Consider the following 14,534-nt stretch of genomic DNA (forward strand, 5'->3'; position numbering starts at 1 on the left):
AAGTTCATGAGTCGTGAGATCAAGCGACTAATTACATTGATATGTGTTCTCCAGTGACAATCCACATGTTCATGGTCTTTTAAATAGCTCTACTGACTTTTCAGTAATCAGTCCATTCTAATTAGCCAGAGCATGATGATGATTATTATTTTTTTGCAAGTAAACGATATACTCCAAACCGTGGCAGTACCTTCCTTTACATCAAGCAGTGCATTCCTTTATATCAGTCCTGTCCCATCACCCGTGCCTGTAATCCAGCCTGTTGGGTTCGCTGCTGTGTTTTTCAGCAAACTTAACTCTTTTCCACCAAACTCAGGTGTGATGCTCCCTGCAATGGCCAGATGCACAGCTCAATCCTGGAGACTGTCTATCCTATGTCCCTCGTCTAGCTGATAAACCAGCAAATGCGTGGAGAGTGCTCAGTTGATCCGCTGTGAGTTTTAGCCAGTATCATCCACTGTGGTCCCTCTCCCAGCATGCACACAGCTCAGTTTTGTGTCTGGAGAGTCATCCTGTTGCCCTGGCACGCTGAGCTCTTACACATATGTCCCAGCTTTGCTTAGACGGCCATGCATGCCATCTCCCCTAGTTTATGTGCCTAGCAGTCTTCTGTATTGCCCTGTTTTTTTTTTGCTATGATGTTCCTGTGATACTGAGCTCCAGTGTTCCCCATCTGAGCTCATCTCTCCATCTCTCAGTCTTTTCACCAAGACTATATTGAGTGGTGAGGCTCTGCAATCACGTGGTAGGAGGGAAGGAGGGGGGGAGAGGGGGGGTCCTCCGCAGTTTGCTGTTTGTTGGGTCTCAGACACACATAGAGTGTTGGAGAGAGCTGCAAGTCTGTGCTTTATCCTCGTCAGAGCAAAATAAGAATAATTGTATATATTGCAAACATACCAATTCAGCATCAGAATCTACCTTTATTGTTCCCTTCTGCATCGTTTGCCTTATCTGGAAAGCATTTCCATCATTCATCCCTCTGTACCACCACCAAATCCGGGCTGATGTGCTGTTTGAGAGGCTGGAAATGGAAGTGTTGATGCTCTGCTTTTTCCCCTGGATATTTCAGTGTTTCTCGGTACGGGCGGACTCCATCATCCACATTGGTAAGAAGGGACCCGGCGTGTGGACTAGTGATGATGATGGTCACCAGGATGGAGGGGGTAGGGAAATGTGTCTCAAGAATTGTCACCAAGCTGCAACCACCGGCTACGCTCCCTCTAAAATGTGCTGCAACAGCCTACATGGGTGCCCTGCAAACTTATATGCAGCGGGTGGGGTGTGTGTGTGTGGGGGGTCATTTTGTGGAGTGTAATGCTTTATGGGCAGCTGGATGCTAAGAACAGGTTGGTGTAGATGGCAGTGTATGGTATGTGTTACTTTAATAGGATCTGATGCTTTGAGATCATTACAAACTTGTTTGGTTATGAAGAGCTGTAAATGTACTGTAGACTAGCACCATGGACAGAGCACATCAAGTAGTCTGTATGGGAATCTTAAGTTTGGTGGCTAGAGGCCAAGGACATATTAAATGAGTAGGTTGCTATTGGTAATGTTAATGTCTGATGTTTTAATATGACTGCAGCCAGTGTTCAAGGCTGCTGTAATGAGGAATATGCAAGTGACAAAGGCAGCATGTGAATCTGGCTGATCGGATGGACACAGTGTTAAAAAGGAACTTTTGTTTCTGCCAATTGCTTCTATGTGTGTGTGTGAGGGGGGGGGGGGGGTGTATGGGAGGGATTGGGAAATATAAATGCTGCTGTAGGAGATGTAGTAATCAGGGAATTAATGGCAGGGGGGACAAGGATGCATGTGTGCTGCTTGCTGTGCATGGAGGAGAGTCAGGCATTGCAACAGCAGCTAGTATGGGAAAGAGACAGACTAATGCAGATTACATCTGACCAGAAAAGGCAGGCACGTCCAAGATGCACCCAGATATAGTGTCTTAGCTCAGACCTAGGCGCTTGGCAGTACGATTCTAACAAGGTAATACTGATGTCACCTACGGCAGATGGCATACCTAATCTAGGGAGACAGAAATCAAAGCATAAGGGCAAGTGATGTGCCCAAAGGGAGTGCTTGTAGCTCTGCTAGATATGGGTAAGGTCCTGATATCCTCATGGATTAGTAACTATAGGACACCTCAATACACAGTTGCCATGCTGAGACCACGAGTAGCTGTAATGAGCCTTACCAAGCTCACAGCATTGCGGATCTATTAAATAAGATTGGATGAACTTCGATGGCTGTACAGCTATCAATTGACCCCTTCTCATCTTTCAGTGATGTTACAGTAATTTTTTAAACATGGTATAACGGTAAAATATTCTGGGTACACCTATGATGAGCAACAATATATATCTTTATCAGAAACGAGCCCTTTAGCTTGCCGGCATGCCAGCTCTCTACTATTACAGCACAGTTGTTTGTTCGTATTCAATGATGAGACCCACAGGGCTTTTCATGAGCTGTGACATCCTGTTCAATAACTGAGAATAGTGTACAGCTGGAGTACAGGTTGGCTACAGATATGTAAAAGATGGATTATCAGTGTCTGTGGATGCTTGAGTACAGGTGCCCATCCTTCGTGAAATCAGCTGCTGCATTTACAGTACCCCTCTTCTCTTCTGCTGTTTCTGTGCATAGCTCATCCATCGTGTGTGCTTTACCAATGGAGAATGTATAAGCAATGCTTTGTAAGTGGATGATCCGAGGGTCCCCGGGGAAGAATTAATACACTACTGTATATAGCACATTTATTAAATGAATCTGTCCCTTAGAATATATTACATCAATTCCTCATATATAACTACAAATATTCCAGTACTTATACTGCCTTTTCTGTTTTATTAAAAACAATATATATATATATATATATATATATATATATATATATTATATTTATTAACATAATGGACAAATGAATGTATAATGCATTGCATTACATAACCTTAGCCGCTGTAAAACAAAAAGTACTGTAGGAGAATAAAGTATAGTCAGCCATACGTGATATTGCTTCTCACGTTGCTAATTAACAACCACAATTGTAACATTGTAGCAAGGAATATGTGTTGCATTGCATCCAATAGGTACAGGGGATCTGAAAGCTGTACTCCTATAGAAATCATTGACATTTTGTTTGTTATGTCAGTGTTTTCAGCAACACGTGATGCAGCTAATCAGTCCAATATAGAACAACTGGCCCTGATAGAAAGGTCAGTGAAGGTATACAGCTATGTGCATCAGCTGTCCTTTGTGCTCAGGCCGTCAGCCTCCCAGGGGGTATTTACTCCTGTCTGTAGTTGCCACTGACTGATCTTTCTACAACAGGTGCAATATTTGAAGAAAATGCAGCGAAGGACAATGAAGTATTTCAGCTGGCTGTGTCAGATCTGAATCTCAATGACGATATCTTACAAAGTGAAAAAATTGGGCACACTATCAAGATTATAGAGGCTAACAATCCTTTCCAAGCTGTCCAGGAAGGTAAGCCTGCTCCATTCTCACTAGTGGCTGGTACATTCATTTTATTCTATAACGAGAAAGGCCTTGGCAACACTTAATATAAACCTACAGAAGTCCAAAATGTATTTCTCAATGAAAATGTTTATACTCTCTTCTTGCAATGTTAAGTTCAATATAAATCTAATATGTTTTAAAAAGTTAATTCGCTTTCCACATTGTCTTTGACCAAACGGAGGAGTTGAATGAGTTCCACCTTCTATAGCATGCATGCGATTTATATAGATGGACCACTTTATTTATCTGTCACTCTGGTCATTTCCATTTTGCTGGGGACACACAGCTGCGAAATAAAGCTTAAATAAGCAGAATATTCAAGTACCAGAATGCCACTATGGCTCACAAAGGAGGCTTTGTAATAGCACTTCCTTTGGATGAGAGCTTGCTGAAACTTTTGTTCTGCCGGCAGTGGGCGCTGTGTTACCAGGAAAGAGGCTTTAACACTGGTAAAGCGATGATGATCCTGCTCTCCTCAACCGTCTGATTTACAGTCTTTGACTAGTACCAATCACTTGTCAGTTATTGATGATCATTTAGTAAAGGGTTAAACATCTTGGACAAGAGTTACGTTGTGCTCTCCTAGTTTGTGTTGCTGTGGCACTTTTAGTGCAGGGATGCATTAATGAATTACATACTGAGACTCTAAAATTGATTATCCCCTTTTTTGTGCGTTGTTATTGGAAACTTGGGCATTGACGAAATAGAACATGATAAATCATTGAGAGATCCCTCATTGTTTTACAGCAGAGAGAGCAGCGACTAAGTGCTTGCCAAGCTCTTTCTGTTCCAAAGGTAGTGAGTGTGTGTACTGGTTCAAGGTCATTTCTTAAAATGCTGCATTTAGTGTAGCAGTGCCAGTAGCCAGGGAGATCCTTGGACAATGTCCGGCATTAACCCCTTGTGTTTAGAACAAAATTATTTTAAATACTAGATTGCATCACAAAAGAAAATGGTTGAATGTGTTTTGCTACAAAGCCAGTGTCTGTCTTTTCTGTAAATACTGGTGCCAAAAAATGGTTAAAAAAATGAAGGTTTTAGTGGTCCTGTGACTGAATGAGCATGTCGTGTTGACATCTGTCACGGAATAAAGAAATAGGACTGAATAATCTGAACAGTCTCTTCAGTGGTAATGTTAAAATATAAGAGTTTAAAAACTGTCCTAAAGAACTTGCTTTGATTTTTTTTTTTTTTTTTTAAATAGTACATTCTTTATACAATCTTATAGACACTATTTACTGTATGACTGAGCTTAAATAACAAACTCCTTCTCAAGAACTCAAACTGTATGCAGGTCCCCAATCAGTTCATGGTTTTTCAGGTCTCTTCACAGAATCACAAGTGAGAAAAGTATCTCCACCTGTGCATCTTTTAAAATGTGTCAGTGAGTAATGAATACACCTGTGCACCTGCTAGATGACCTGGAACTGTTTGGGGTCCTGAGGACTGAGTTTGATAACAATTGCTCTAAGGGGCCTATGTATCAAGCCATTTTTGACATAAAATTATGCAGAAACTGCAGTTTCTGCCTAATTTTATGTATCGATTCTATGTACTATGCAGGAGATTTCACAGAAATCTCTGGGAAAGTGCTAATCAGCACTTTAGATTGCAGTCCCCATTATTATCAATGTGGACTATGATCTGACCCCTATCTACTAAACTTCAAAAAGCGAAGTATTTCAGAGTTTAGCACCGGTAGTTTACACCTTTACATCTTTAGATGGTGTAAACTACTGTAAGACTATGGGGTCTCCAGGGGCAGGAGAGAGATCTTTTGATATCTCTCTCTCGCAGACCGTGTCTGGCCTCGGAAGCTGACGCTGCGCGTATGCGCAGTGTCAGCCTCCCCCCACTTCCCGGCGAAGGCTTTAACCTCTGAGAAAGACTTCTCCGAAATGCTGGGGATATACCTCACAGGGACAGTGGTTACTGCAACTGCTGTCCCTGAGGTAGTACATAGCCAGGATATGTTCATTAAAAATTAAAATATTTCCAGTGAGTTGCAACATTAATAATCGTGGCAGTACCGAGATTATTAATACATAGGCCCCCACTACATAAAATGTTAAGTTTTTTCTAAACCTCTTTATACCCCTTTTACACCAGAGCTAAAACCCGGGTTATTGTAGGGTTAACCCGGGTTGCTTCTAGGTGTAAAAGGGGCCAGGTAACTTGCAGGGTTTTACACGGGAACAGCCCGTGGAACCCTGCAGTGTAAACGGGAGCCCGGGGTCATTCGACCTGGGACCCGTTTACAGCATGGGGACTTCCGCGTTTCTCGGCGCTTGGAGATGATGTCATCTTCAAGCACCGGGAGAAGTGTTCCACTGCACCCGTGTGCAGTGTGAATGGCGCCGATCCAGATCGGCGCCGTAGTAGAAAAGGTCTGACCCGTTTTGGAACTGTGTTCCAAATCTTGGGTTAGACCCAGGATTTAGGTGTAAAAGCAGTAATATACCCCTTTTCCACCAAAATTCCGGGTCTGACCTGGAGTTGGAACAGGGTTCCTATCCGGATCAGACCTGGAATTTAGCCGGCGCCGACACACACCGCAGTCGGGTCTGCATAGACCCGGCTTTTCTGGCGTGAAAGTGGACGCTTGGAGATGACGTCATCTCCAAGCGCCACTGAAGCTGGACCAATCGGCCGGCTTGCGGCGCACTGCAGGTCATCAAGACCCGGAGTGCGCCGTACACACAGCAGGGTTTCATGGGCTACGCGCGTGTTAAACCATGCTATTTACCTGGGTTGGATAGCCGGGTCACTCGACCCGGCGATCCAACCCTCACCCCTTTTACACCAAGGAGCTGCCTGGGTTAACCCTGCAATAACCCGGGTTTTAGCTCCGGCGTAAAAGGGGTATTAATGTTTTTCCCTCTCACAGGCTGTTGATGTAGTGTTACAAAATAAACAGTCATACAAAATAAATCCCAAAAAAGATACATGGATGGCAAGTGACATAATTTTGCTTATATTTAGTTAAACAAATTGATATTTTATTAACCCAATTCACATAACATGCTCACATCAGAGCCATCTAGTGTCTTAACTGTAATAGGTCCAGTCATAATGGTAATTATCTTCAAGTACAGATATTTAAAATGTATCCTATTACTCAGTCAGATGTGATCACCCTGTATTAACCCCTCCCACCAAAAAAAAAATAATTATTATTGGCAATGGGCATGACTTGGCTAATATACGTTCATTGGTGTCCTTAATGGGATGTAGTTATGAGACCGGTGGCCACAAGGCTGCCGGCCTCAATACCGACAGTGTGATCACGACAAGGGACAAAAGATAGGCATTGAAATCCTGACGCCGAAGGACACCAGTCCGAACGAGGTAAGTCCGGGGCGCCCTTAGTGCTAGCCACGGGGAGGGGGTTAGGTTTAGGGAGCGTAGCGGGGTTAGGGTTAGGTTTTGGGGGGCAAGGTTAGGGTTAGGCATCCTCCAGGGAGGGTTAGGTTTAGAGTGTGAGAAGGGAGGGTTAGGGATAGGCACCCGCGGGGGAGGTTAGGCTTAGGCATTAGGGGGAGGTCAGGGTTAGGCACTACTAAGGGAGGGTTGGGGGGGGGGTAGGGATAGTGTACTTGCCTGCCTGCCTGCCCTATCGGGAGCTTTTCCCTTCGGGCTGCCAGCGTCGGGATATGAACTTGCGGCTATTCGGCTGCCGGGACTTCATACCCAGTCCGTCTTTAACATAGAGGTAGCATTTACCCTTGATCATAAAATCAGAGTTTGATGATCTCGCAGTATGACTTTCTAGCCAAAACTGATTCTGGTACACTGCAGCGGATCTCAACCTTGGTACTCATTGTGATATTCAGGGTTATGCAACAAATGTTCTGTATAGGTGGCACAGATATATACAGGTGTGATGATTAGACACACAAAGAAAGATGTATCCTAGGGATTTCTCCCTGCATGCATCACAGTGTGGCCCTAAAAACAGGCAGGAAAATAGTGACGTAAACACTGGTGTATCCTGCATAACAGAAATTGTCTGGATATAGTGCAATCCTGATACTTTCTGATGCCCCTAATGCTAGAATATGTGACTTGTAACATCAGCCCATAATATTGCATGTTAATGTAAGTTTATTTCTTTTTTATATATAATGATAGTGTGTATGCGATTGTTAGACCATAACATAGTATATTTATTTTTATTTTAAATTGAAAAAATATATAAAATTTCACTCTATTCTTGTGTAATTTTTTGTAAATCCTGCTTTTAGTTTTTTGTTAATTTTTGTAAGTAGCAATTTTATAGCATATATATGTATACGTTGACACTGCTGGGAGTCGTTTGAGTGTTTTCTGCAAAGCCCTGAGTGCCGCATCTCTCTGTGTATTTACTTATGGCAAGGCTTTATTTACGATGAGGGCAACGGGGTGAAGTAATTACATCCTAGAAGTGAGTGCTGGACTTTGTCTGTGTTAGCATATATATGATATATATATATATACACATACATACATACATACATACATACACGGTATGTAACACCGCCGGATCTAAGCCTGATGCCAGAAAGCCGGCAGATGAAGATCCCGACTAGGATAAGTAAGTACCTTAACCCTAACACTCCCATAGTGGTGCCTAAACCCCCTCCCCGCACCCTAAACTTAACCCTCCCGGGGGGCGGGGGTGCCTAACCCTCCCCCCTGTGGTTAAGAGCTCCCGACACCTGACTTACCTACGTACAGTGTGCCATGCGTCAATATTTCGGCGTCGGGCTGATAGGCATCAATATTTAGATGCCTATCTTTAGTCCCATGCCAGGCTTTGACTGTTGGAATTTCGGCGTCGGGCATTTCGACCGCCGGCTTCTATATATATATAATTCGATCTCTATTTGAGCACATGTACTGCTTTTATATATTGTAGTGCCTAAACTTTGCATCTAAAATAGATTATATTCATTAAATGTTTTGTAAATGTTCTGGGTACAAACAACACAAATGGGCTTCAATTAGTACAGAGGTTTAAAATTGGGAACCACTCAGTGTAGTATCAATATCCAGTTTTAAATGGGAAATATACTCCCAAACCAGTTATGATTTTCATCACTTGAAGTGGCATGAATGATCGCTGATTATTTTATAATGTGCACCTATGTATTCTCTATATATCTACAGTACATCACCCTGTTCATGTTTGTCTTGATGGATCAGATGATGCAAACCTACTGTTTCACATCACTTGTCTTACAAACCATTTTCTTGATCCTTTACTGAATTGTGCAAGTAGGTGGCAGAAAATTGGGGCTGCTTTTGATGTGAGCAGAACCTAAAATTTGGGCAAGTGTTAGAAAGTAAATGCTCTCAGGCAATAAAGCTTTTGCCCTCATGCCCTAAAACATGAGCTGTTAGGGGTGCCTGAGGGCCATATCTGGGAACGCTGCAGTAAATTAAATGAGATTGTGATAGAATATGGCTGTTGTTATGATCGTACAGCTCTTTGAAAAGCAGCAACATGTCGGACTTCTATATTGCATGTATCTTTCAGCCTGATTTCCTTATTTTTTTTACATTTTATTCAGATTTTCTTTCTCAGTGGTATAAACTGCCTTATTTTTTTTTAATATTTTTTTTAGTATTGAACCAAATGTTGCTGTTGAACTACAAATTCCAATATGTGATTTTCTGTTTTAAGTAATTACATTTTTTTTATAGCCATTTGTGGTTAAGAGCACTGAATTATAACTTTTTTTTTTTTTTTGTAAAATCTCTGAACTTGATTTCAAAACTACATGTACCTCATGTGTGTTTAATTCAAAATAAGCACAGATGTTGATGTTATGTAATCTTTTAGACGAAAATCGGAATACTTTCAACATATTGTTACCTTAAGGCAATTGCTATGTAAACATTTATATAATAAACATATGTTATTTTTGGAGAAGATTTCAGCTATTTAGAACTAATGCAGAATACTCCACAGAAACTTTCCTTGTGTATGATATAATGCCAACAGTAAAGGAACTTTACACAGCTGTCCTGGAGATAAAATCTAAATGAATAGCATTTACATTGTTATTAGCAATTCTAATACTTGAAATATGACATTTTTATTTTAAAATGTAGATGATTCATATTAGCGTTTAATGTCGTTTTAAATAAGGATTGATCAGGGAGTCATTTGTTTCCACGTTGTCGGGCAGCAGGATGACAGAAGTACAACCCCGGTGCTGGACCGGTAAGAAGTGGCACCATTCAATAACTTTTTTTTTTTAATTACTATTATTTGCTCTGACCTATAAATCAATAAAATGCTGCTACTTGAATTTTTTTTTTTTTTTTTAATCACCTCCCAACATTTTTACCACTTGCCCGGCATGGTCACATTTTTACGACAGCAGGCTGTGCGTTATCTGATCTGGTCGCAATAATGTGACCAGTCCGACAAACAGTGTGGGGTGCTGCAAGAAGAGAGTCTTCCTGCAGCTGCTGCTCTCAGAGGGATCTACCGGTCCCTCTGCATGCCTGTGCCCTCCCCCAGTGTCTGTACTGCTGCCGATCACTGTTGATTGGTCAGCATAGCAGGACCCCCCCCCCCCACACCCAGTGGCTGCAGAGATTAACAGCCGCTGGGAAAAAGTAAATTAACCCTCCCTCACCACCTAAAGTGTGCCTGAAGCCACTGTGAAAATTAAAGTCGCGATGGTCCGAAGGTGGTAATCCATTGTTTGAAAAACAGGTTTTTTTTTTTTTAATTAATGAAATCATTATGGATAAGTTGAAATACATGTTCTTCACCTAAATCACTCATAAAACAACCTGTCAATTTCTGAGGCGTTTTTAGAAAAAAAAAATAGTCAGTTATATGGCCAACGAGTGATGACTACAAGTTAACTTTCAACTTCTATATGTCCATAAAACTTGGCAGACTTGTAGAAGCACCAAAGCTAAATCCAAAAATAAATGTTCAGTTATAAAACATTCAGTGTAATCTAACTCTGGGTTTCCTCTCTCTCTGCTATGTGTACGGTAAGGGTGCCCACACCCTGGACGATATTAGGCACGGTTTGCACGAAAAACGATGCATCGTAGTGATACATCGTTTAAAAACATGCAAATCGTGCAGCTTCCAGTAACGATAACGATCCGATGCGCGGTCCCACGGGTCGTTGTTTGTATCTTCAGATCTTACCTACTGCATGTAAGATTTGGCAATCTCCTTAGCAATGCACTGGAAATCATTAAGGACTCACGATAAGTCGATTAGTCACATTCCACAGTTTAGCAAGATATTGTCTGTCCAGGAGATCCAGTGAGTTGCCCGGGGAGAGCAAGGGAAATCGTTAACAACATTGCATCTTTTGCGAGTCGTCCAGTGTGTGGGCACCTTTAAGAAGTTTTACTGTCTTATTTACATCTTAACTTAAAGTGGCACACACATTGTTCTTAGATTTCATTTTAGTTCCACAAGAGACTGCAAGGTGATCAATGAAATGTATTGTAGGAAACATCAGGCTTCTACGAGTATGTATTGTATTTTACTGACTCTTTCCTTTGCAATATAGGGAGACAGAGACTACATCCATGTTGTTCTTACTAACTAAACCAGTACTACTACTAATGGGGTTTCTCTTTAATAACTCTGTTGATACCTGCCTACTGTACCACTTCTGCAGAAACAACCAATAACATAGCAATGGATCTTTATCTTACTGCCAAAAAGAGACGAGGTGTGTGTGTGTGTGTGTGTGTGTGTGTGTGTGTGTGTGTGTGTGTGTGTGTGTGTGTGTGTGTAAAATGTTATATTTTATGGGTTTAAGTAGCAAGGAAAGAAGAAAATTAGCATTCATACCTTCTCTTGAGTTCTATTTGCATATTGTACTACTTTACCTTGTGTTTCATACAGTTGGCATTTCAGTTAACTAAGGTGTTGGCAACATTTTAAAATAAAAATTAATGACTGCAGTTATGGGTGGAGTTGGGATGCTAATATTGTGTCATAAGTCTAATGAAGACGAAGTAAATGTCTTTCTTACAGTCCCATGAGTAATTACCATGAAATAGGACGTGCACACTATCCGCTCTGTGACCTTTCTAATATAAAAGACATTTTAGTGCTTGCAGTAATTCACATGCTCACATAATCTTTTTACCAGATCTTCTCCCCTTTAATTTGGTAGAATGTAGATGTATGCACTCCTAAAATCCAAAAGCTGTTTTTAAAAGTCTTCAAAAACTAGATGCTTAATGAGCATTAGATTATAATATATACAAAGTGGGTAAAACACACCAAATTGTTTCATATGTAAGCTGCACACACAGTGGGACTTCATATGAGAATGTGCAGTACACATTCAGTATAAGCGATAGTCAGCATGTCATCATTTCATACAAAGTCTCCATAACACTTTGATTTTATAGTTGCAGTCGGCAGCCAGTTGGTAATGTGGGATGCAGTAGCCACAATGGTTGCATATCTGTGATATGAAGCTGAAGTGTGCAACCAGTGGGTCAGGCCCCCATGGGCACGTATATTCTTTACTATTCCCTGGGGGAGATGTCCTAAGCCGTGGAGCGAGATACCAACCAATCATCTCCTAAATCTCTTTACAGGCTGCATTGGAAAAATGACATTTCAGTGCTGATTGATTGGTACTTTATCTCTCTCCAAGGCTTAGTACATCTTCCACCCCCCAAAATATGTTGACAAGCATCCGCTGCATGTAAGGAGCCATTTATATGAGCTGCAGCTAGTAAAATTATCTGGCTACCAAGGACATTACAATATAGTAACTAGTGCCTCAGTAGAGTACTGTTCTGGCCCACAAAATGGCTGCCTCCTTTGTGTCTAAGTGAGCAATGACCTTTGACAGGAGAAGAGGAGCGTAAGGCATCATAGTGTGCTTGAGCAGGGCTAAACCCAGAAGGAACTGTGCCCCTTTAATATTTAACTCCCTCCTTTGTGATTATTTACTTTGGTCAATTAAATGTAGCCTATATGGATGGAGACAGGAGTATTCAACATGCGAGCAGCTGGCCTCCAGTGTTTGTAGAACTAAACATCCCAGCATGCCCTGCCGCAGTTTTGCTAGAAGGCCATGCTAAAACTGTAGCAGGGCATGCTGAGATGTATAGTTCAACAGCAGCTGGAGGGCTGCATGTTGAATCGCCCTCCCACAAGGTGTGGAAGGGGTGTGCACTGTACATTGATATTATATTAGTGCCTGCATGCTAGTAGCATTCCCTTCTTGTTTCTGGAAATCCCTCCCCTCCCATCTCGCTTTTGTTATGTCTTTTGGTTATCGTTCTTTGTGCGGTGGAAAGAATGACAGTTTAGTTGGTTCTCTTTAATGAGCAATCAATTATAATATATAAAAAGTGTGCTGGGTATGCTCTCCTTATATGTAGTTACAGCCCTTTGTCCCTGCCGGAAATGACACGGCCCATATGGGTGAGCTTTTGCAGGAGAGTTGAATAGCAACACTTCATTTTTTTTTTTTTATGCATGTTTGTTTGTTCTGCTGTTTCTTTTGTCCTCCAACTTACAACGCTAATTAAGTGATCCAATTTTAAGTATTTCGGCAATTAAATGTGTTTATAATGTAACACCAACTCTGGTTGTCTGATGTATTTTATTTATTAAGTTATTTTAAGTCTTGAAACTGAACTTCAAAATTTCAACTGTTAGGGTATTTATAATCAAGTTAAAAATGTTATTTCATTTTAACTAGAGATGTGCGCTGTCCCCTGTGTTTTGGTTTTGGATCTAGAATCATCTTTGTGTTTTGGTTTTGCAAAACCACCCTCATGTGTTTTTGGTTTTGGATCTGGATATATAAAAAAAATAGCTAAAATCATGTACTTTATGCAAATCAAAACCTGAAATTCTGATTTTTAAAATACGAAATCTGAACCACGACTCAGATTTACCCGGATTCACAAAATTTGGATATTTTCGGATTTCTGGAGAATCGAACTGCACATCTTTAATTTTAACCAGATTTGTGCTCCTGACTCATGCAATATTATCAGCAAGTTTAACTATTTACTAGTTAACCTGCTGATTTCTTCTTCAGAGGCCAACCTACAGTATTGTGAGATATGTCCTGGTCAATGCATAGTAAGGCATTACAAACAACGCTTTCCTGTATTTAGATTCAAATCTATTTGAGGCAGAAGAGAATTGCTTACAGTTTCCTACATATACATTTTACAGGAGCAGCTCCCTCTGGAGATTTATTTTTGTCTTCAAAGTACACATCTGTACATATTTTGTTTGTCACTTACATGAAAGGGGCTGGACCGTTGCTGTTTAATCACAGGATGCTAGAAAATAAGCCTAGCTTCTCATTAGTATAGGATAACGAAAGTCGTAAGACCATTAAGTATAAATATAATAGTTTACTATGGGTTACATCACACTTTTGATTTAGTACCATGTCAGTAAATATGCCTATGAGGAGATTGATCAAGGCTTAGAGAGAGAGCGAAAGTAGCAACCAATCAGCTGCTGTCACTTTTCCAATTAAGCGGTCTATTTACTATGCTGTGAATGGAGATAAAGTACCAACCAATCAGTTCCTAACTACCATGTCACGGACTGTGTTTAAAAATGGCAGTTAGGAGCTGATTAACTGGTACCTTATCTTAGTTCACTTTATCTCAATCCAATGTTTAGTAAATAGACCCCACAGCTTTTAAATTGGCAGAAGATGATTTGTAAGTGCTTTATCTCTCTCCACTTTTATCTCTCTCCACTTTCTTTCTCCAAGGCTTGATAAATCTCCCCCTATATTTTAAAATAGGATCTGTAGTCTTGCTCATAATATAGAAAGTTTGTGACAAAGGTATATTAACTTATAGCGTAGCTGCTTACTCCTGTGGAATGTCGAGGAGACTTGCAAATTTCAGTGAGGTCTCCCAGGTTCCCAAGAGAGCAGACCACATCTAAATATACTTTAATGTGTTCTCTAAAAGTTCCAACATTAAAACCTGGAGTATTTATGATAGATAAAATAAGTGCACCATGCCCTTTTTTACTC

The 14,534-nt window shown here is 40.9% G+C and overlaps 1 protein-coding gene across 2 annotated transcripts in view; it reads left to right on the forward strand.

The window, feature by feature from the left end:
• Window positions 1-814: 814 nt before the first annotated feature.
• LOC148453485 (glutamate receptor ionotropic, delta-1-like) overlaps window positions 815-14,534 on the forward strand; it is a 681,738-nt gene continuing 668,018 nt past the window's right edge. For both annotated transcript variants that reach the window (XM_088462068.1, XM_088462067.1), the window contains exons 1-2: window positions 815-1,106; window positions 3,334-3,489. In XM_088462068.1, the coding sequence (XP_088318194.1) occupies window positions 1,028-1,106; window positions 3,334-3,489 (235 nt within the window). In that variant the 5' untranslated portion in view covers window positions 815-1,027. The remainder of the gene's footprint in view (window positions 1,107-3,333; window positions 3,490-14,534) is intronic.

Source organism: Taudactylus pleione, unplaced genomic scaffold, assembly GCF_031769625.1.
Source record: "Taudactylus pleione unplaced genomic scaffold, aTauple2 ptg001143l, whole genome shotgun sequence".
In the NCBI taxonomy this organism is placed as follows: Eukaryota; Metazoa; Chordata; class Amphibia; order Anura; family Myobatrachidae; genus Taudactylus; species Taudactylus pleione.